At 37.8% G+C, this 23,410-nt stretch overlaps 2 protein-coding genes across 2 annotated transcripts; both read left to right on the plus strand.

Moving 5' to 3' along the window:
- The first annotated feature begins 1,520 nt into the window (after positions 1 to 1,520).
- kctd5b (potassium channel tetramerization domain containing 5b) lies at positions 1,521 to 10,602 on the plus strand. Its single transcript, XM_052114070.1, has 6 exons — positions 1,521 to 1,942; positions 4,786 to 4,894; positions 4,997 to 5,088; positions 7,062 to 7,157; positions 7,889 to 8,014; positions 9,713 to 10,602. The coding sequence occupies exons 1-6, from the start codon at positions 1,745 to 1,747 to the stop codon at positions 9,740 to 9,742; spliced, it is 651 nt and encodes a 216-aa protein (XP_051970030.1). The 5' UTR covers positions 1,521 to 1,744; the 3' UTR covers positions 9,743 to 10,602.
- A 3,762-nt stretch (positions 10,603 to 14,364) lies between these two features.
- On the plus strand, positions 14,365 to 22,698 carry ube2ib (ubiquitin-conjugating enzyme E2Ib). Its single transcript, XM_052113834.1, has 7 exons — positions 14,365 to 14,502; positions 15,855 to 15,931; positions 17,609 to 17,692; positions 17,778 to 17,850; positions 17,952 to 18,061; positions 18,444 to 18,523; positions 21,890 to 22,698. Exons 2-7 carry the CDS (start codon positions 15,866 to 15,868, stop codon positions 21,951 to 21,953), a joined length of 477 nt encoding a protein of 158 aa, XP_051969794.1. The 5' UTR covers positions 14,365 to 14,502; positions 15,855 to 15,865; the 3' UTR covers positions 21,954 to 22,698.
- The last annotated feature ends 712 nt before the right edge of the window (positions 22,699 to 23,410 follow it).

A 23,410-nucleotide genomic window follows, 5' to 3' on the forward strand; every position in this document is an offset into this window, starting at 1 on the left:
ATGCTCACTTTTATACATCGATCGATTCTGTCAGGGCATCTTTATGTTAAAATAATATTGTGAAGACAACTTTTCATTTTATCCATGTCAAAACAAACCTTAAACTAATCTGCTAAAAGTGTTTAAAAAAATAATACCAAGTGAAGTTTATTTTAAATATATTAATTTTAGTTAGTGATGGGTATTAATTATATTTGATATAAGATTTGTAACCCTTTGATCACCTAGGCTATCTGGCCAAAAGTGTGTGTGGGGGTTTTTGGGTCGGTTATCAGACTGGGTATCAAAAATATCTATAATTATTCATAACCTTCATAAGCACTGTATACAAACTTAATACCTCCCTAAACACATTTACATTTATGCATTTGGCAGACGCTTTTATCCAAAGCGACTTACAGTGCACTTATTACAGGGACAGTAAACACACATGTAAGAAAATAATGTATACTAAAATAACAAATACTACTAATTATAATTATTTGGCCTAGTAGACTTACACATGGTTCAAGCCAATGACACAAGTAGTTAATTTCATTTATGTTATTAAAAGAGTGATGGGTATTAATTATATTTGATATAAGATTTGTAACCCTTTGATCACCTAGGCTATCTGGCCAAAAGTGTGTGTGGGGGTAAATGTATAAATTTACATTTATATAAAACAAGTTCAAGTAAATATTTGTTTATACAAGTAAAAAAAATATTATATTAATACATTATATTATATTAATAATTATTATAAATTATTATATTAGTACAATCTTAATAACAATCATTACTCGTATGAATGATGGAAGACAAATGTGTTGTCCTGATTTGAAATAAAAAAAAATTCTGTTGCTTCTCTGTTAGAACTATAGTGTTTTAATGCTGTGCCAACCAACAATACATCCTATGAGTGCCAATTAATATTCTAATAATGTTACACCGACAAGTTGCCCCAAATGTGCTGTCTAGGTAGGCAGCTCACTTGATTTTAAACCGAGTCACATATTAAATTATTGTGGGTTAATATCCGAACGGCTATTCTTACTGAAACCGATTTATCAATATTATGCCACAAATGCTGTCGGATGAGCTTAACTTGTATTGAACCCGGACTATTTCGAGAAGTCAGATTCATTGTAGCGAATCGGCTCGTTCGAACGAACCGGTTCACAAAACAGATTAATCTCCCAGTCATCACTCAAAAGTATCTCCAGCCCGCGTATGTTTCAGCGTAAATTTATTAATCACTAGGTTACGCAGACTATGTGAAATGATCGTGTTGTTATTTGATTCAAAAATTACAATAGCCTGATGGACATAATTTACAGTTGTAATCCCTATATTAATAATACTACTAATAATTATAGGCAAAAAAATTAAAAAATCCCATCACTTCGTTGTACTTCAAGTCATTCCTTACATTTCAGTGATTTGCGAATCGTTCATGGAAGGCTTTGTGAATCGAATCGGCAGAATCATTCAAAAGAATCGGTTCAGACGAAAGAGTCGTTTGCGAATCGGACGCCACTGAGAACTCCACCGATGGAATACGCCGGATAATGGATTTAGACATTGGAATAAGCGACACAGCCCGCGTCTGTGAATTGTCTTTGGGCTAAAACAGAAATTTGATGGGTGTTTCTCATGTGAAATTAACATAGTAGCACTCTCAGTGCGGCGCGCCCTGCGTGCGCTTTTGTTGGTTGTTGGAGAACCGCGCGGTCACATTTCAGCAGATACTACCGAGCACAGGATGGCCGAGAGTCCAGACGAAATCAGCAGCCACGACGGTCAGAGCCCGGAACAGACTTTTAACCACAGATCCTCCATGTGGGTCCGTTTGAACGTCGGCGGCACGTGTTTTCTGACCACCAGACAGACCCTCTGCAGGGACCCCAAATCATTCCTGTTCCGACTGTGCCAAACGGACCCATATCTGGATTCAGATAAGGTACAGTTAAATGTCTTTTGATTCAGAGACAGTTTTGTGCATTTTTTCCACGTATGCCTCCAGTATAAAATATAAAATAGTAGCTATACGAGAAATATACAGATAATGAGTTTGGAAAGGAGAGTGAAAAAGTGTTTTTTTTACAATCTGCTGTCAGATTAATAAAAGTAACTTTCCTACCAATTTCAGTTTTAAGAATAGTCCCATTATAAAGCTATTGTATTTAACGTCATTTATAAAATGTATTTGTATTACTGTATATTTTTTCTAGAATAATTATAATAAAATAACCAAAGCCGGAAGCTGTACAGAATTGAGCTCATCTGTTATTCTGCATTAGTGTTTAAATCCGTTTAACCCATTTTCTTTTTAAATTATTCACAAGACAAAATTTCTCTCTCTCTCTCTCTCTCTCTCTGTGTGTGTGTGTGTGTGTGTGTGTGTGTCTCTCTCTCTCTCTGTGTGTGTGTGTGTCTCTCTCTCTTGCTCAGTTTTGAGGAGTTGCTCAAAAATGGGTCACAAGATTTAAGATCTCTTGTTTAACTTTTGTCAAGTTCATTAACGTACATTTATTTGCATTGTCTCTATGTTAATTGGGGTTTGTCCATATGGTTGTTTTTGACCATGATGTTTTCCTGTTGGATGGATTTGAAATAACATGCATACTTTTACTGCCCGCCCTGGCCCCTCCAGAACAAGGTCTGTACTGTTCTGTCTCCACGAATGTTCATAGCTGGGATAAAACCTCTCCCATCTGTGCTCTTATTTTATTGGGACAGCATGCAGGCAGATTGAGGCACCTTGTTTGTCTGCAGCACACTGGGATGGCCATATGGATGGCATCATCTGCGTGCTGCAGGCACACGTGACACAGCTGGACACAATCCCATTTGTGACACCTGTGCTGTCAGAGATCAGGGTCAAAGGTTACTTTACTTGGTCAAATCTGGCAATGATCAGTGTTAGACACAAGAAGAGATTGACAGACTAGTAATATGGGCATGTCTTTAAAGAAATATTCCCAGGTTGATTGTCACAAAAATGTATTTCGACTCGTCCCTCGATGTTACAGCACTTACAATGGAAGAGAATGGGGCAAGAGAAAGTTGTAAACGTTTCAATAGAAGCCACAAGACGTAAGCATTGTGTGTTAACATGATCACTAACTGTGTAAAGTTATCCAATTTTACAACTTCGTTGCCTTGACGACGTAACACCGTAAACCCTAAAACAATCATAAAAATTATGATTTGAACAACTTAACAGCTTGTTAATAATGCACATTTTAATAGTTTAATGATGAAGTGATTTGACACAGTTATAAGCTTCACATTTCTGCCTTTAACCCCTCCAAAAATTGGTCCCATTCACTTCCATTGTGCATGCCTCACTGTAACCTCAATTTTTGCTTTTTTTAAAGAAATTTATTTTTCGTGGTAATCAACATTATGCCACAATTGCTGTCGATTTAAGCTCAGCTTGTCTTGAATATTCCTTGAATATGCAGTGTTGGGAAAATTACTCAAAATAGTAATCCACTACTAATTTCTTCTCTAAAAATTGTAATCAGATTACTTTGATTACTTCATGGGAAAATCACACATTATAATTTACTTTGCTATTAATTCACTTTCTCAAAATGTTTTTCTCTTCCGCTCAATTAATTCAAAAATAATGTCTGTATTTCCCTTCAGCTGCCACAGACGACATACATGCATGTATTCATATTTAAGAAATATGTGTACCTCAAGGAATGTACTTAATAATTAACTTGATTAAAAGTCAGTAACTGTTATCTGATTACAAGAATGTAAATTGTAAAGTGCTACACTACTGTTTATACTAAAAGTAATACGTAGATTACACAAATTAATTTGTAATCAAATTACGCCAAACACGGTTACATTCCCAGTCTTATTCGAATCGGCTTTATTTGTATAATTGCATAACTTATTTTGTAAAAGTTAGTGGCACACATTTAAAGTGTACATCAAACTGTGTTTACGCGTTACGTAATGCATAATGCAGATGTTATAACATAATGATGATGTTATTTTCTACAGTTTAAATGTTTTAAATCTCTTGCATGTAAATGTATCACTAAAAATTGTCACATAATAATCAGGTACAAAATGATCTCATTTCACTATGACATTCATCAATCCATTTTTTTGTTGATTGAACGGAGTATGTCACATTCTCTCGTGCTCAGTCTCACCTCCTCTCATCCCTAAATCTCAGACGGTAATCTCAAAATAACCCTAATCCAGAATAATCCCGCTCTCTAGGGGTTTTAACCCTGTAAAGAGCAGAAGTCTTTGGGAAATCACTCACCAGCTTGTGTGTGCGTGGCCCAGATTTTCCTCTCCCAGAGAACTCACGCACTCTCCCAGGTTCATTTTTGGAATCTGCAAGTTTCCTGAAGGTGGACTGGTTTCTGGTTTGTCATGTTTTGTGCAAAAGAGACTTTGTGTATGTGTCTGCATTTATATTTTATGAATGTGGCCTGAATTCCATTAAAGAGAGAGATGCCGAGTTGCAACCACACTTTCACATGCACAGATCATTAATGTTTAAACTCACTCTCCTTTAATGGCTTTCTCCTCTTCGTGCAGCATTCACAGACTAACACGCGCAGTCAAATAAAAACACCCTCTTTTTACTCTTCACACTGTGTTTTCGACCACATATGCGTGTCTATTTTTATCTCTGTTGGGGTTTAAAAAGCATAAGTAATAGTAGGGTTTGCCGTGGCATGCTCCACTTATCCTTAGACTTATAAGTAAGGGATATGTATAGTCTATTCATAATGTCACTTTCTCTGTTTCTCATTTATACTGCAGGATGAATCTGGGGCATATTTGATTGACAGGGATCCCATGTATTTTGGGCCTGTACTCAATTACCTGAGACATGGCAAACTGGTCCTTAACAAGAACCTGACAGAGGAGGGTATGATTAATATATACAGTCAAACTTGCATGATTGAGTCTACGATTGGCGAGTCTTCAAAATTAATCATATTACTCTTATTTTGCATGTGTGTATTTTTAGGAGCTCTTGAAGAGGCGGAGTTCTACAATATTATATCATTAATTAAACTCATCAAAGACAAGATCAGTGAAAGAGATGCCAAGGCTACACACGTAAGCTAACAAGCACTCAAAATCCACATGTACTGAGTGTTTACATGTACTACAAAATAAAATGCTCAGAACTTAAAATGTGTTTTACAGAAGTGAATCAAAATGTCCAACATTGTCTCATGATTAGGGTCTGGGAGTAACGGATTACATGTAACGGAATTCCGTATTTAAAATACAAAATATAAGTAACTGCATTCCGCAACAGTTACAATTTAAATAATTGATAATGCGAATACAGTTACATTAAAATTGTAGTTTGATTACTGAAGAGATTACTTTGCATTGTATTGTCATTTGTTTAATTTCATGTTTGGACTATTCAGTTGGAAAACCTATAAACGATGCGACCCGAGAAGCGTTTGAACAGCGGTGAAACACTTTCTTATATCTTAGATTCATACAAGTTCATTCTGTTGAGGAACTTTCCCTTGGGAGCTTATTAGTGGAGCTACATAATGTTTCTACAGCTTAACAAAAACAGTTTGAAATGCTTTGACAGATGAAACATACATCCAATAAATACACGACTACATGCTTTGTCAATGTTTTTTATGCAGTCAGGGTATTTTTACAAGAAATGCTAACCAACGTAGCCTTTAACATCATGTAGAAATCTACAAATATTATATTTTCTGTCTCATTCACACAGGATCAGAAAAGGATGTTGTTGTTTTCACCCTGTGGGATTTTGAAGTTTGGAGCAGCATAAATAGTAACCCTCATGTAAATTATTGTCATGTGAACAGTTAGCAGTTATGCTAAGCTAAAATGCTATTTCTTCCCTTCACATGCATATGTTAACAGGCGCGATTATAGTTTATAATGAATTCTATGAATAAAATCCACATTAGAGCATAACTCTATTGATATTAAAGCAAATATGTACTGCAAAAATCTTATTCTTAATGAATATTTAAATATTTTGTTTTCTGTAAATATATCTAAAATTCTATAAGATAGCTAGCATCAAATCTGACACTTTTAAAGAAAGGAAACCATATTTATTTATGCAATACAAATGACAGATGTATGTTACCCTCATCTTGTTTCAAACCTCACTGTTATTTGGTGACACACAAAAGATATTTTACAATTAAAATCATATTGATGCGTTTATCCAAACAATTTCCTCCCCCACACCCTGCCCATATATGGAAACTTGTCATGGCAGCGTAATCCCAGTTAGCATATTTTATCCCACTTAAATCATGTGTAATGTTTACATCTCATGGCTATACTCTTAAAACAGTGGTGTATTTTAATGTCTCCTGATTGGCCCCATTAACTTCCATTGTAAGTGCCTCACTGTAACCCAGAATTTTGCCTTTTTTAAATAAACAAGGGACGAGGGGGCCTGGGTAGCTCAGCAAGTAAAGATGCTGGAGTCTCCTAAGCAACCAATTGGCCCGGTTGCTAGGGCGGGTAGAGTCACACGGGGTAACCTCCTCGCGGTCGCTATAATGTGGCTCTCGGTGGGGCACGTGGTGAGTTGTGCGTGGATGCGGTGGAGAAACGCGTGAGCCTCCACATGCGCTTACGTCTCTGCGGTAACGCGCTCAACAAGCCATGTGATAAGATGCGCTGATTGACGGTCTCAGACGTGGAGGCAACTGAGATTCGTCTTCCGCCACCCGGATGGAGGCGAGTCACTATGCCACCACGAGGACTTGGAGAGCGAATTGGGAACTGGGCATTCCGAAAAGGGGAGAAAAAATGAATAAACAAGGGAACAATCAAAATATTTTTTTTTGGTAATGAACATTATGCCACAAATGCTATTGATTGAACTCAACTTGTATTGAACCTGGAACATTCTTTATTTGCTAAGAATTATCTGCATCACCTAAAGAAGGACATTTAAATGGCACACAAGTTCATTTACATTTAAAAAAAAAAAATCTTTATTTACATATAACATTTAAATTATTACAACATGTTTGTACCTCCATCCTCCCTTTTCTCTCTCTCTCTAGACACCGGTCAAACATGTTTACAGGGTGTTGCAGTGTCAAGAAGAGGAGCTTACTCAGATGGTCTCAACCATGTCAGACGGTTGGAAGTTTGAGCAGGTAAACAACCGAACGGGTTCAGTCTGATCATTCCAGCTCCACAACAATCAGAATCGCTGCCGCCAGGTCAACTGACCTGCGGTGTGTGATACAGGCCCTGCCTTACGCTCTGATTGGTTGTTGCAGCTTGTCAGTGTAGGTTATGGCCGGTCCCAGAAGTCAGAGTTTTTCCTGATTGTGTCTCGAGAGGTGAAGGGCAGGAGTCAAGACAAACTCACCCCGCCCACAGTGGAGAGGTGTGTCCAACAATATCATTTACTCCCATTAAATCACTGCATGCACTGTACGTTGGTCAGCCTCATCATTTGTTTCATTGCAGTGGTCACAGTTGTCCTCTGCGACTTTGGATGTTTTAAAATTTGCTTGGGGGGTCTTGTTGTCAGTGCACATGTGTTTTGCATGTCTAAAAATCTTAGCATGTTTGCATGTTTTTAACAAAAGGCAACTTGTTTGTTTGTATTCAAATATAGTGCATCAGATGTCATTAGTTCCATGACCAATTGCCATTGACTTCAAACTTGGCCGTATTTGAATACGAGCAAATTCAAATATTTAATAAGATATATAAGGGAACATTTTAAGTGAATAACAAAAAAATGCATGATGATGAGTAAATTATGACCAGAATTGTAATTTGCACGTGCTATTCCTTTCATGGTTTGTGATCACTTGACGAAAATAATAACGTATCTCTTTATTTCTGTCTTTCTCGTTTATGTTTTGTACTGTAGTTAGTCAGCATCGGCTCCTCATATAATTACGGTAATGACGATCAAGCGGAGTTTCTGTGTGTTGTTTCGAAGGAGCTGCACAACCAATCATCTTGCGCCAACATCCAACACAGTGAGAAAGCTAAGGTAAGCATTTTGGCTATGCTTTAAATGCAATTCTAGCGTACTGCATACTGTGCCAACTACTTTTTAAAAAGAGTATGTGGAATTCGGAACGTGTAGAAAATTCACATACTTTGCACTTTTTATTTATATTTATGTTTAGTCATTTAGCAGATGCTTTTATCCAAAGCGACTTACAAATGAGGAACAAAGCAAGCAATTTGTCATACAAAGCTAAACAACATCTACAGGGTTGTTTATACAGACTAGACTGCATAAGTAGTACTTATATAGTATATGGAGCATAAAAAGTAAGTTTATAGTGTAATATGCTAATACTAAAATACAGTGGTAAGAAAAGTATGTGAACCATTGGAATTACCTGCATTTATGTATAAATTTGTCTTAAAATCTGGTTTGATCTTCAGCTAAGTTACAAAAACACAATCTTTTAACTAATAACACAAATGATTGTGCATATTTGTACACACTGAATACATCATTCAAACATTCACAGTGTAATTTGGAAAAGTATGTGAACCCCTAGGCGAATGATGTCAACAAAAGCTAATTAGATTCAGGAGTTGGCAAACCTGGCATCCAATTTATGAAACTAGATAGGAGGTGTGGGTTAGAGCGACTTTGACTTATAAAAAACATTTGTGTTTGCTATTCATAAGAAGCATCTACCGACGTGGAGATCTCAGAAGATCTATGATCAAGAATGGTTGCTTTGAATAAAGCTGGAAAGGGTTACAGTTATCTCAAAGAGCTTAGATATTTATCTGTCCACAGTTACACAAATTGTCTATAAATGGAGATGATTTAGTACTGTAGCTACTCTCCCTAGAAGTGGCCGTCCAGCCAAGATGACTCAAAGGGCACACAGCAGAATACTCAATGAGGTAAAAAGTACCCTAGAGTGACCGCTGAAGACATGAAGGGATCATGGAAACTGGTTAACGTCTCTGTTCATGAGTCTACTATACGGAGAACATTAAAGATTCATGGTGTCCATGGCAGGACACCACAAAGGAAGCTTTTGCTCTCCAACAAAAACATTTCTGAACACATTAAGTTTGCCAAACGCCACTCTGACACTCAACAATGCTACTCGGAAAATGTTTTGTAGACTGATAAAACAAGGTTAAACTGTTTGGGAAGAACACGCAGCACTACGTATGGTGTACAGTTGGCACCGCATACCGAAAAGAAAACCCAACGGTGCCAACATCATCCCAACGGTGATATACGGTGGAGGGAGTATCATGATTTGGGGCTGCTTTGCCTGGACCGTTTGCCATCATCAAGGGAAAAATGTATTCTCATGTTTATCAAGATATCCCACAGGATAATGTCAGGGTGGCTGTGCACCAGCTGAAGCTCAGTAGAAGTTGGGTGATGCAGCAGGACATTGACCCTAAACATCGAAGTAAATCTACAACAGAATGGCTTCGAAAGAAGAAAATCCACTTTTTGGAGTGGCCCAGTCAGAGCCCAGACCTTAACCCAATAGAGATGCTGTGGAATGACCTCCAGAGAGCCGTTCACACCAGACATCCTACAAATATGGTTGAGCTGAAGCAGTTCTTTCAGGAGCTAATTCCAAAGGGTTAACACACTTTTTCTTGTCACAGTAGCTGTTGTGCGTTACATGATATTCATAAAATAATAGGAATTTTATTGTCTTATGTAATCCTCCACTGTTTTCTCCCCTTCTAGATTCTACAGGAGCGTGGTTCTAGAATATGATCATCTAGAACACCAAAGTTTTAGGACATATCAGCTCTTTATAGAACATTCCATGAGCTTGTCCTCTTCACACCTCGAAAAGCACATACACTGACAAAATCGACATCCGAAGCACGCAAACAACAAATGAGGAGCATGTCCACTGAAAATGTCTATATGGTGCCTGTTAATTTCAATAAAAACAAGAATGCTTTGTTTTGATCTATACGGATTCAGAGACCATTGTAGACTGGTTCTGATTCTGTCTAGTCAGGATTTGGAGAACCGGACCAGTGTAAATCTCAGGGATCAAATGGAATTGCACACTTCATTCTGAATCACAATATCAGTAGAATGGACATTTATAGTCTACTTGTAACAATTCTGTTATATCCTGATAGAAATGTCCAGGGCTAGTTTTAGTCTTTTGGTTTGCATATACAATGAAGATATACAATATCAATAGTTATATGATAATCAGTAATAATGTTGTTGCAATATCAGGTTTAGCACTCATTTTATGCAAGGTTATATGATAAAGATGTTCTAGATTTATTTAAAAAAGATTGACTGACTCATGAAACCCCTCCTAAACGCTGTTCTACAGGATTCTTTTTACTCCTTTTTAATATGTAAATTATTGCTTTTGCACTACAGCTATTATATAATTATTATTATGATTACACTTGTGCACTTGATCTTAAAGGGATAGTGCCTTTTGTCTGTCAAACAAGAGAAAAAGCAAGGATGGGGGAAGCATTTAAAAATCAATGTGGTGGTTTTAGGTTTGTATGTAGAATGGACAATCATTCTGCCTTTAGTAAATAAATGTACTGCACTCAAAAATAAAAATGATGCATAGAAAATGTAATCATGCATGGTATTACCCACAAATGGCTTTCAGAACAAAATATGCTCATTTATATCCACAGAGAACAAATGCAACCAATCATTTCCTTCCTAACGTCATTTGACGTTTCCAATTTCACTGCAGAAAATCTTTACCAAATAATGTCCCCATCCAAACATTAACTCTATATAGAGGGTAATAAATTAACCCTGAATGTGTGTGTGTGTATGTATGTATGTATGTATGTGTATATATATATATATATTTATTACTCTCTGTGGTGGTGGGTGCGTGGTTAAGCGCAGGTTTGTGAATGGAGAGTGAGATGAGAACTGTAAGGATCATCACCTGGCAATGACTCTAATGTCTCTAACAGCTGTTTGTCATTGCAGTGAGAGTTGAGACGGGTCTTTAAGAGCATGCCAGACACCAGTCCCGAAAGAGAGAGAGAGAGCTGAGCTTACAGCGTGTGTGAACCAGAAACCAGTTCTGCTGAAAAGCAAACATTGAGTGTGTTAAATACTGAAAAGTATAAAAATGTATACCTTTGAGTCAGATTTTGGTGTCTCCTGCTTCCTCCTTGCCCCCGTCCTAAAAACTTTGTTACACTGGTGCCGAAACCCATGAAATAAATGAGGAAGAACACTGCCATGGATCCACCAGACCCAACATCAGGCCCTCCTTGAGCTGCGCAGCGAACAGAAGCAACAATTCATTGCGCTCCTCCAGGCCCAAGTGGAGGACCGGCAGATGTTCCGGAGCTTGCTGCACCAGAAGGGTTCTGCCATTGCGACCCCGGACCCTGGAATAGCCCCGCTCCAGGTACTGCTAGTCAAGAAGGGCCCCCTAGATGAGCTCTTCGAGTGGATGGAGGGGGCATGCGGATGGCCGAGCACCCAGTGGGTGGTCCGGTTTACTCCACTGCTGTCTGGGGAAGCCCAACTCGAAGTTACCAGCGGAGAACCTCCTGGTGTACGCCGACTTCAGAAAAGCCATTCTGCAACAGGTCGGCTGGACACCGGGTACGGTGAGGAGCCCTTCCCATACCGGCTCCTTACTCTGGGGATTGCACTACCCACTGGATGCCCCTGCCCCTGAAAGACACTGGAGCATCCAATGGACCTTTTCTATTGGCCGGGCATTCTCAGGGATGTTTGCACACTGTGTGCGGCATACTGTGATTGTCAGCTGGTGAATCCACTGGCCACCCCAAGAGCGTCTTTGCGCACGCTTCCTTTGATCGAGGTCCCCTTCGATAGAATTGTCATGGACCTCGTCTGGCCATTAGAGAGGACGGCATGTGGACATTGCTTTGTGTTGGTTCTGGTGGACTATGCAACGTGATATCTGGAAGCAGTGCCTTTACGCAACATCTCAGCATGTAGTGTAGCAGAGGCACTCTTTAAAATGATCTCCCAAATGGGGATTCCAAAAGAAATCCTCACTGATCAAGGCACGACTTTTACGTCACGTACACTACACAAGCTGTATGAATTATTGGCCATTAAATCGAATTCGGACAAGCGTGTACCAGCCGCAAACGGACAGCTGTGTCAAACGGTTTAATAAAACCCTGAAAAACATGATTCATAAGTTTGTGAACGAAGATGCTCGGAATTGTGAAAAGTGGCATGAACCCTGTTATTCTAAATGTGAGGTCCCACAAGCCTCCACGGTGTTCTCCCCATTTTAAATATTGTATCGGCGTAAGCCTAATGGTATCTTAGGTGTCGTGAGGGAAAATTGGGAGGAGGGACCTTTAAACATCACAGCTCAAGAACATCAGACTTGGCTGTATAATGGGAGCTTAGCTACAGGAATTTACAGAGGGAGATAAAGTCCTTGTATTACTACCCACATGAAGCTCTAAATTGCTTGCAAAGTGGCAAGAGCCTTTTTGAGGTCACAAGGTGAGTTGGGGAAGTCGATTATGAAGTTAAACACATGGATAGGGGCAGAACATGTCAGATTTACCACCTCAACCTCTTAAAAACCGGGGAGGGAGGTGGTCCCTGTGGCTTTGCCGACAGTGGTACCGGAGAGGGAGGAGCTTGAACCTAAGGTGAACTTAAAAGCCAATCGAGGCAACCCGGTCACTTGCATAGACCACCTCTTACTGTTGCAAATCATGGATATGGCAAGGTTGCAAAGAGAATTCTTGGATGTGTTCTCGCCCCTTCCCGGGCATACAAACCTCATAAAACACCATATCGAAACAACCCCAGGGGTAGTGGGAAGCAGTCATCCCTACCGATTACCTGAGCACAAAAAATACTGGTCTGAGAAGAATTAAAGGCCATACTAGATATGGAGGTATTAGAAGAATCCCACAGTGACTGGACCAGCCCGGAGGAGCAAGTTGCGAAGAGCGACAGCTTGGTGTGGTTCTGTGTGGATAATAGAAAGGTCAATGGGTTGTCTAAATTTGAGGAGTGTCTGGCCATCAAGTGGGCGGTCCTCACCCTTCAGTACTACCTCCTGGGATGGGCTTTCACCATCTGTTCGGACCATGCCCCACTCCAGTGGCTCCAATGTATGAAGGATAAAAATGCATGGATCACCCGTTGGTATCTGGCTCTTCAGCCTTTTTAATTTGTGGTGGTCCACAGACCGGAAGCGATGGCTGATGGCTGCTGCGGACATTCTCTCCAGAAATGGGGGAGGGGTACTGGGCAGGCCAGATGGCAGAGCGATGGGGGTATGTGGTGGGGGCGTGGTTAAACGCCGGTTTGTGAATGGAGAGCGAGATCAGGAGATGAGAATGGTAAGGATAAGCACCTGGCAATGATTGTCTCTAACAGCTGTTTGCCATTGCAGAGAGAGAGAGAGAGAGAGAGAGAGCTGAGTTTAATGTGTGTGTGAACCTGAAACCAGTTCTGCTTATATACTGTATATACACACTTCCATTTACATGGATTTTCATAGCTATTATGGGCTATACAAATAATTGTCAATAAGTTTTACAAAAAGGTGAAATATATTTTAAGTGGATTGTTTTAAAATTAACCACTGATTAAATAAAATATAAAAATTCTGACTTCTCCTAATTATGACTATAACTTTTGTAATTATGTGTTTATATATTGCATTTGTGACTTTATGTGAGATAGAATGTGTGAGATACAGCTGCGACTTTATATTTAGCAATTTCAACTTTATATCTCACAGATATACAGCAACTGTGAGATATATTAAGTCGACATTGTGAGAAATTAACTCTCATTTGTGAGATTCTCACAAATTCAGATCAGAATTGAAGCAGAAGTATATAATTTCTGCAACACTAGTGTCACCAAAACATTATTGATCAAACAAAGAGAAAGTCCCTACCCCAACTCAATAACCGTCTGAACAGGTTGCTCAAAACAAGCACACATTTTTATAGCACCACAGAAACACAGTGTTTACCTTTTTTGAGAAAAAGAACCTGTGAATTGCGTACTTATAGTTGTCTGCATATTAAGCTAGGATAGAAGAAATACATTTAAGATGGAAAAAAATTACAAAATATCTAATTTTCCTCCAGGTTGAGATCAAAGCACCATATGGTTTCACAAAAAAGATCGAGAGATATGTAAATAAAAAAAATTAATTGTTGTACTGTCCCTTTAAATGTTAGTCTTCTAAAGCAATGCCTGCTCTAAATGTTTTTCACAAGATAAAAGACAACGCCTCATATTGCCAAACATATGGCGATTTCACTCCAAGGCTATGGTATGTCAACTATCGATCTGTTAAACAAATAACATAAGCATTATTTCAATAATTCTGGAATTTCGTTCAGGCGATCGGCGTGTAGAGCCGCTGGTCCTGATTGGACTGCTTCAGAACCGAATGTATTTTCGGGAGGGAAACTTCTCAGCTTCGGTTCAGAGTCAAACACGGTTCGAGTGAGCGGACCCATAAGACGTATAATACTGGGATTCACAAGGTAAGGGGGTTCTGTCCCAATGGGTGCGGGAATATTGGGTTTTGGTGACCCGTAAACGGCCGCTTTGGTTTGTTTGGCACGATTGCTGTGAACGCGCGTTCGCGTCAAAGATAGTCGAGTTTCTTTGTCCTGCGCGCTAATGAACGGCATGCAAGCGCCGGACTCGATCGTGATGTTGTAATGTAAGGTGACATTTTCATAAACCTTGCTTTTTGTGTCTCAATGTGTGGTTTAAACCCTTGATTATGAGCTCTATTAAAACCTTCCATTGTGATGTCATAATGTGGAGTCAAACCCTTGCTTATGATGTCACAATGTGGTGTTTATAACGTCAATTATGAAATCGTAAGGAGGAGTTGCAAACCTTCCTTATGTTGTTATGTTTAAACCATTAATTATGTCATAATATGGTGTCAAGTACCTCGGCTGTGATGTCATGACGTGAGGTTCGAAACATCAGTCATGATATAATGTCGATTGTGGAGTTAAAAACTTCATGTCATCATAAGAGTTGAAGTTTAAATTATTGTCATAATATTGAAACCTCCATTTTGACGTCATGATGTGTAGTCAAAAATCTGTTGATGTGACTTAAGTTATCAGGTAGCTGTCATTTTGACTAATTAACCTGCTAATAAATTTTCAGTTTTGTAACATTATTGGACATATTTCAGTCAGATCTAGTTGTACTACCATGGTAATACCAGGTTTATGTACAATGATGGCACCGGGAAATTCTTTTGAAGAACATTTTAAATAGCATAACAAATACAGTGGAACATGAAAATGCTAATAATTCAGTACCACAGTATATATCAAAGTACAATATTATTACCACCTGATACCATCACTTTACCACAATACAGCCACAGAGAAATTCAAAACACTAGTGGGCCATTAAGGCCGAGATAACATACATCGGTCCCACTTTACAATAAGGTTCCATTTATCAGCATTATTAAATGCATTAGTTATCATGAATAAACAATTAACAATATGTTTGTTACAGCATTTCATCTGCATTAATGTTAGTTAATAACAATGCAATTATTCATGTTAGTTCCTTCATAGTGCATTAACTAATACAAATGTAGATTTTTTGTGTTAGTATATGTTGAAATTAACATTATGATGCTAATAAGTATTGTTTATTGTTAGTTCATGTTAACAAATATTGTAACAAATGGAACCTTATTGTATAGTGTTAACATACATCCTGATAGACGTGTAATATAAATGTATTATATATTTAATAAACATTGTATCGTATACATGTGACATGGCAAGTCTATTATAATATTTAATAGACAAATATAAAATATACTCGTATGTAAATGTATGCTTCTCCATAGGATCAGTGGTCATGTCTGGCATTGCTCTGAGTCGACTTGCACAAGAGCGCAAAGCATGGAGAAAAGACCATCCATTCGTAAGTCAAATTTATATTCTTTTACTAACAGAAGATACAATCCACACAAACTATATTTACTCCTGAGGATCTACAGTGGCAAGAAAAATTATGTGAGCCCTTTGGAATTACCTGCATTTGTTTAAATTTGTCTTAAAATCTGTTTTGATCTTAAAGTGAAATAATGAACAAACACAATCTGTTTGAACTAATAACACAAATTATTGTATTGTACTTGTACATATTGACATATACATCATTCAAACATTCATAGTGTAGATTGAAAAAAAGCTTGTGAACCCGTAGGCTAATGACATGAACAAAAGATAATTAGAGTCAGGAATTTGCAAACATGGCATCCAATTTATGAAATGAGATTGGAGGTGTGGGTTAGAGCGACTTTGACTTATAAAAAGCACTCAAACATTTTTTGTTTGTTCACAAGAAGCATCTGCTGACCGTGTTTTGCAAAAAGAGATCTAAAGCACTACGCCACCAAACAGGGCTGTTAATCAGAAGGTCGTTGGTTCGAACCCCACGGCCACCACCATTGTGCCCTTGAGCAAGGCACTTAACTCCAGGTTGTTCCGAGGGGGGATTGTCCCTGTAATAATTGCACTGTAAATCGCTTTGGATAAATGCGTCTGCCAAATGCATAAATGGCAATGGAAAGGGTTACACAGTTAACATGAAGAGCTTTGATATTAATCTGTCCATAGTTAGACATACTGTCTAATAAATGGATATATTTTAGTACTGTAGCTACTCTCTAGAAGTGTCTGTCCAGCCAAGATGTCGCAGAATGCGAACCCTAGACTTGAAGATCATTGGAACTAGTTAACATCTCTGTTTGTGAGTCTACTATATGGAAACATAAAACAGGCATGTGTCCTTGGCAGGACACGACAAAGGAAGCAGCTGCTTCCCAACAAAAACATTGCTGCATGCATGAAGTTTGCCAAACACCACATCGACACTCCATAATGCTACCAGGTAAATGTTTTGTGGACTGATGAAACTGATGTTTATGGTCATTGTCCTGCTGCATCAAAGTAAATCCACTTTTTGATCCATAAATGATCCACCTTTTTAATCCATAAATCAAAAAGAAGAAAATCCACCTTTTGGAGTGGCCAGTCAGAGCTTAGACCTTAACCCAATAGAGACGCTGTGGAACGTCCTCAAGAGAGCCATGCACACCAGACATCCTAAGAATTTGGCTGTGCTCAAGGAAAAATGGCCCAAAATTCCTTCTGAACATTGTACAGTTCAGATCCGCAGCTACTGGAAACACTTGCTTGAGGTTATTGCTACCCAAAGAGGATCGACCAGTTATTAAATCCAAGGGTTCACTTGTGAAAGTTGATGGCATGTGTTCAATAAAGACATGAAAGATTATAATTGTTTGTGTGTTGTTAGCTTAAGCACATTGTGTTTGTCTATACTTGTGACTTTCATGAAGATGAGATCCCATTATTATGACCAATTAATGCAGAAAAACAACAACAGCTAATTCCAAGTGGTTCACTTACTTTGTCTTGCCACTGTATTTTATCCTGCACACACAAGCATATACAAATAATTCTCCTTATGCTATAAAAATAAATAAGCTGTTATTACTTAATAAACCATTTCACAATAGTGCATTGTATCCTCTCATGTACACTGCACTTTTTTTCCCCAACCAAATGTCCGCAGGGTTTTGTTGCTGTGCCAACGAAAAACCCAGATGGAACAATGAATCTTATGAACTGGGAATGTGCTATTCCAGGAAAGAAGGGGGTAAGACTTTTCACTTAAGCGTTAAATTGATAATACTGCTGTATTTATGTAGCATCATGTGATGTCTCTCTCTGTCTGTCCTTAGACTCCATGGGAAGGTGGACTGTTTAAGTTAAGGATGCTGTTTAAAGACGACTACCCCTCTTCACCTCCAAAGTGTGAGTTTTGCACAAACACACAGAGTCCCTGCTGCTTAAGTCTCAGCTGTGGCCCAACAGACTTTATGAAATGCTCACCATTTTTTCTTTCTCTTCCGTAGGCAAGTTTGAGCCTCCGCTGTTCCATCCGAATGTGTATCCATCAGGAACGGTGTGTCTTTCCATCCTGGAGGAGGATAAAGACTGGAGACCTGCCATCACCATTAAACAGGTCAAGAGAAATAAAATCAGCCTGAACGGGGAAGTTGTACAGTCTTTGATTTTAGCAGTAAAACTTTTAAAGGGAAACATATTGACAAATTATATTTTAGCCTAACAATCACGATCTAATCAAATCTGGATAAAATGAAGTACTGCTCTACATTCATTTCCTTCTGAATATAAAGTTAAATGCATTGTAAAAACTGTATCATGTTGCTTTAAGAGGCGTTCATGATGGTGCACTGGACACTTTTGATGTGGTTTCCTGTAGTGAGCATCATTTTAGACACTTAATTTTCACACCTTCTGTTTATAGTACACAGTGTTACTGTATGCACTATTCTAAAATACTCCATTATCTATGTTAATATGCTCTGTTTTTCCTTCTGTAGATCCTGTTAGGGATTCAGGAGCTTCTAAATGAACCGAACATACAGGATCCAGCTCAGGCAGAGGCGTACACCATTTACTGGTACGATAAACACAAGCAGAGAGAGATACAGATACACTGAAGTTTTAAGTTCTGTTTAAACCCTAGTAAGCTTTCTTGATGGGTAATGTCTTCTAATGCAGCATCCGTCCAAAATTTAATCTTATAAGTGGTTGATTTGAAATGCTCTACTATGACAACTCTGTAAATGCACAAAAATAGCACTCTTCATGTGAACCGCATGAGAAACTCAAATAATGCTGTTTTTGTTTGTTTTAGTTTTCTAGTTTCAGTTTAGTTCATTTTTAGTTTAAAGGGTTAGTTCACCCAAAATGGAAAACTAACCCATAATTTATGCCATTCTAGTTGTATATGACTTTCGTCTTTCAGCCAAACACAGAGTTATATTAAATATCCTGGCTCTTGCTAGCTTTATAATGGGAGGATATGGTACCTTAGATTTTGAAGCCCAAAAAAGTGCATCCATTCATCCAAAAAGTAATCCATACGGCTCCAGGGGGTTAATAAAGGTCTTCTGAACTGAAGCGATGCGTTTTTGTAAGAGAAATATCTATATTTATAACTTTATAAACTATAATCACTGGCTTCCGGTAATGGCCGTCTGCGCAGTCACTGGCTTCCTCTATCTTCCTCTGTGCTTCTGCATTCGTCACTTCTCACCGGAGCTTACGCTACGCCTACGTCAAACGCCAGAACTCGACCCTCTCATGAAAGCTCGGGCGGCCGTTACCAGAATCACATTTGAAGTTTTATGCACTAAATTGAAAAGTAAGGTCTCTAGTATATATTTAATAATTGAAATGTAAATAACAGCTGAGACATAATAAAAATATAATTGTATTTTTTTTTTTACCAAATTTCCAATTTTTCCAAAATTGGCCAATTGTGACTTCTGGTTTAAAATTTAACTGCTGTGTTTCTGCTATATGCATTATGAGCACCGCTTCTGAAATTACATGTGGTTTATTAATTTTCCTGATGCAATGTAATGCCAGCCAGCCCCAGTCAGCTGCTCGCAGTAGTGATGTTTCATTCGCAAAATCTTTTTTAAAAAATTTTTTACGAATCGTTCTCGTTCACCTCCATACACTCACATTTTTCGTTCAAGTGACGTTTCTCCCTTTCGAAGCCAATGAACTCTAGTTTGAAGCGCAAGACTGCTTTGGTGGTTTTTCATGCCTGTTAATACTGACTATATCGCGAGCCAATGGCATTCGAATGTGGGCTGTGAAGGAGCAAATACACCCGAAGCGAAGATCAGGATCTGTTGACCGACTGAAGGAGAGGAGGAATATCGTTCTTTTACTTCGGTAATCTGAATTATGAGTAAAATAGACTGATGACGTTACAATGACATCAGGACGTAATTTAATCACTTATACTTTGTAGGCTAATAGTTATTGTAATATACTAATTGCTCCGATACTGGTCTGACGAGCCCGATCCAAATCCGATACAGACATGTTTGATCCTGTCAAGATCCAAAAATGACATAAAAGGACCATTAAAGCAGTTTATATGACTCGTGCATTTTATTCAAAATTTCTGCCACTTGCAGATGTGCAATAGCTCTGTGAATCACAAAAGGCTGTTTAATAAGTAAATATATAATATGCACATGCAGCACCAGCACGTTATTGAATGGCGCTGCTCAGTTTACACACACATTTGCGGCTATTTTTAGCCTTCATGCGCTGCGCAACATTTGAGCGCTACTCGCGAACAACATCTCAGATATAGATGCTCAATAGTTCGGTTCACTTATAATATACATTTTGAACGGCGCCGGACCAGCATTTCACCAGAATTTGAATAAGAAGCGAATTAAAATACTGTGAACAAACAGACACAAACAGGACGTCCTGGAGAGTTCAGAATGTCAAAATAAAAGCCAGAGGGTTTTAAAGTTTAAGGTGCATGATTGAAATATATTACTGTTGTATTTAAAATTCTGAGCGTCAATAATAATAATAATAATAATAATGTATTATTAATTGTTTACAAATTATAACAATAGTTAAGTTTAATGGGTTCCAAAAAATAACTGTGAATAAAAAGTGAGCTGATATCTTACAACTAAATTAAACAAAAAAAGAGATCTGAATCCTTTAAAGTCCAGATACAAAACACATATTTTCTACTGCGCACTTAGACTGAAATTACTGTTAATTTTGCTGCAGCATTATCTAGTATACTAGTTAACAATAATGTTTTTCTTAATAGTTTGAACATTTATATTGAAATAATGTGTAGTTAAAGGTTTGTGCTTCTTTACATATAATTAGCATCACTCAGTGAGGTATAAATATGCTAAACTGATTATGAAAAAAAACAACACTGGTATCGGATCGGAAGAGGAAAAAGTGGTATCGGTGCATCCCTACTAATATTGTTGTCTATGCACACATCAGTTCACAAAATGATAGCTATGCTTTTTTGTCATTTGTGTACTGTAAGGAAAGCAAACTTTGAAACTTAAAAATTCAGCGCAACATGATGCAGTAAGAATTTTGGGTTCTCTCAATGATGTTTGAATAATTGTCCACAGTAACATTGCTTTGTTTAGTCAATGTGAATTTGTTAAAATTGTTGTTGGGAGAACTACTCATTTCTATTTCAGCCAATTGACAATTCATAATGTGAGAACTTACTTTTATATGAAGTTACCAGCAATCTTTGCCTCTGAAGAGAGAGGCATGTCTTGAGGGGCAAGGTGGTATGAACAATTGTTTGATGTATACACACACAATAGACCTCAATAACACACACACACACACCTCAATAACGGTGACAATCAACAAACCTCATTAAGTTAAAAGATAAGCTCCTAACTTCACTACACAACTGTTAACTTAAAGTGCCAAAAACAACAACAACAACAAAAAGCATAAATTATGTCAGCAAACTGCAAGGAACAAACACTAACCACATAATTTACTCATGTTGCAATGCATGCTGGGAACTCACACATCAGAAACATTGTTCCACAAGGAATTGTTTGTTCCGACAACTCTGTTTGACTAGTTGGGACAGCATTTGGGGGACTATTGCTGGTCTAACATGTGTTTTTAGATGCAAAGTCATTTTCATTTTGTGTTTCTGTGACTCAAAACCCCCCATTAGTTGGATAAAATGCTCTTTCGTTTTTTACAGTGTGGGGGAAAGTGCTTATGATGCTCAAACACGCTGCTGAATTCTCTTAGTAGATTTATTGAGACTCAGTGCTCTATCAACGGTTTAATGACTGGTTCAAAACCCATAAAAGACGTTCATTTGTTGCTACGTTAAGTCTGAGATGCCCATGTTGCTTGGGTAGGCAGCACATTCGGTTTTTGAAAGTGAGATTTCTTATATTTATTACTCTGTGTATTTGTTATTTTTTTACAGTCAGAATAGAGTGGAGTACGAGAAGAGAGTTCGTGCACAGGCCAAAAAATTCTCTCCATCGTAAGCAAAACGGAAAGATGGACGAATGGATTGAGGGAATATGTGAATACTCATGCTATCCTCTCAACGGGACTAAAAGGACTTAAAACATGACTTGTGTGCCATCAAATCTGCTACCCACAACCACCAAATTCACACTCTTACACACTCTTCGTCCTTTTTACTTTCATTTTCCCTCCGTTCCGTTCAAACTGATTTCACAAATTCAGTCTTTACAGGTCTCATTGCGTTCCCAAACCAGCTTGTAAGAAATGAGAAAACATTCTTCGAACCATGTAGACCGTTTGGATTTTAGCTCTTCGTTCATTTGGTGTGTTTGTCTGTATGCGCTTGCAAGAATGTGTCATTTTATTATGTATGCAATGTGTCCCCTCTCAAAAGTGTGTGTGTGTGAGTCTGCGTATGTGTGTGTGTGTGTGTGTGTGTGTGTGTGTGTGTGTGGATCTGGTTTTTGTTGGTTTAGTATATAATGCCGTATATATGTGGGACAGTGCCTCAAGGTGAATTTCCCCTCCGAATGCTGAACTAGGACCAGTTTCTTCTCCATTGGACATGTTGTATTTGACCAGACACGTGGTCTTGGATCTGTCAAGGATTGTCAGATGCTGTCGATTTAATGCTTCTGTGAGGAGCAGAACCAGAGTCCAATTCTCTTAAACATGCTGTACTTTGTTTCTCATTTGTTTGATGGGAACATGTGTCCTGTGTTCACACACATTGTGTCTGTATGTTTAATAAAGCTCTTTCTACAAAATACAGCTGCACACTGTGTTTTATTGTGTGCCCATGCAATATTGGGAATTATGTGGGAAAATTGACTGATTTCACATGAACAACGATGTTGGAAATTTATTCTATTCCAAATTTTTTAATTTATTTTTTATATTCTGCTTTCTAAGGACTAAATACATTTATACGGAAATAAAAGTTTTCTTCAGATTTATACAACTAACTTTAACAATGCGTGGAAAAAAATATATAAAGTTATATTATCCTGATTATTTTATAGAAATTATAGTCATTTATATTCATTTTCTTCATTACAATGAAAGGTGACTCTTTACATTAAGATTTCAATTTAGTTAACTACATTTGTTAACATGAATTGCAATGAACAATACTTTACCAGCATTTGTTGATATTGGTGAATGTAGATTTTATTTGATATATTTACACATATTGTTTTTTTATTAAAAGTTGCAAATGTTAATATAAGATTTTGCAATAAGAATTAACACAAACTAGCAATGATCAGTTGTTTTTATATTAATTAACATTAACCAAGATGGATAAATGCTGTTAAAAATATTGTTAATTGTTAGTTCATGATACCTAAAGCATTAAATAATGGTAATAAATGGAACATTTCGATTCCAATGACAAAATAAAAGCAAGTTATTTAATTTTGCAAACAACACGTTGAGTTTATAATGTCAAGCTTACTTTTTTCATACATGAACA

Source organism: Xyrauchen texanus, chromosome 41, assembly GCF_025860055.1.
Source record: "Xyrauchen texanus isolate HMW12.3.18 chromosome 41, RBS_HiC_50CHRs, whole genome shotgun sequence".
Taxonomy (NCBI): Eukaryota; Metazoa; Chordata; class Actinopteri; order Cypriniformes; family Catostomidae; genus Xyrauchen; species Xyrauchen texanus.

Excerpts from the sequence above, each read along its gene's own strand:
- ube2ib (XM_052113834.1), top strand. The coding sequence starts at position 15,866 with ATGTCTGGCATTGCTCTGAGTCGACTTGCACAAGAGCGCAAAGCATGG. Across the intron at positions 17,693-17,777 it reads CTATTCCAGGAAAGAAGGGG|ACTCCATGGGAAGGTGGACT; the intron begins GTAAGACTTTTC and ends GTCTGTCCTTAG. Across the intron at positions 18,062-18,443 it reads CTGCCATCACCATTAAACAG|ATCCTGTTAGGGATTCAGGA; the intron begins GTCAAGAGAAAT and ends TTCCTTCTGTAG.
- kctd5b (XM_052114070.1), top strand. The coding sequence starts at position 1,745 with ATGGCCGAGAGTCCAGACGAAATCAGCAGCCACGACGGTCAGAGCCCG. Across the intron at positions 1,943-4,785 it reads CATATCTGGATTCAGATAAG|GATGAATCTGGGGCATATTT; the intron begins GTACAGTTAAAT and ends TTTATACTGCAG. Across the intron at positions 5,089-7,061 it reads GAGATGCCAAGGCTACACAC|ACACCGGTCAAACATGTTTA; the intron begins GTAAGCTAACAA and ends CTCTCTCTCTAG.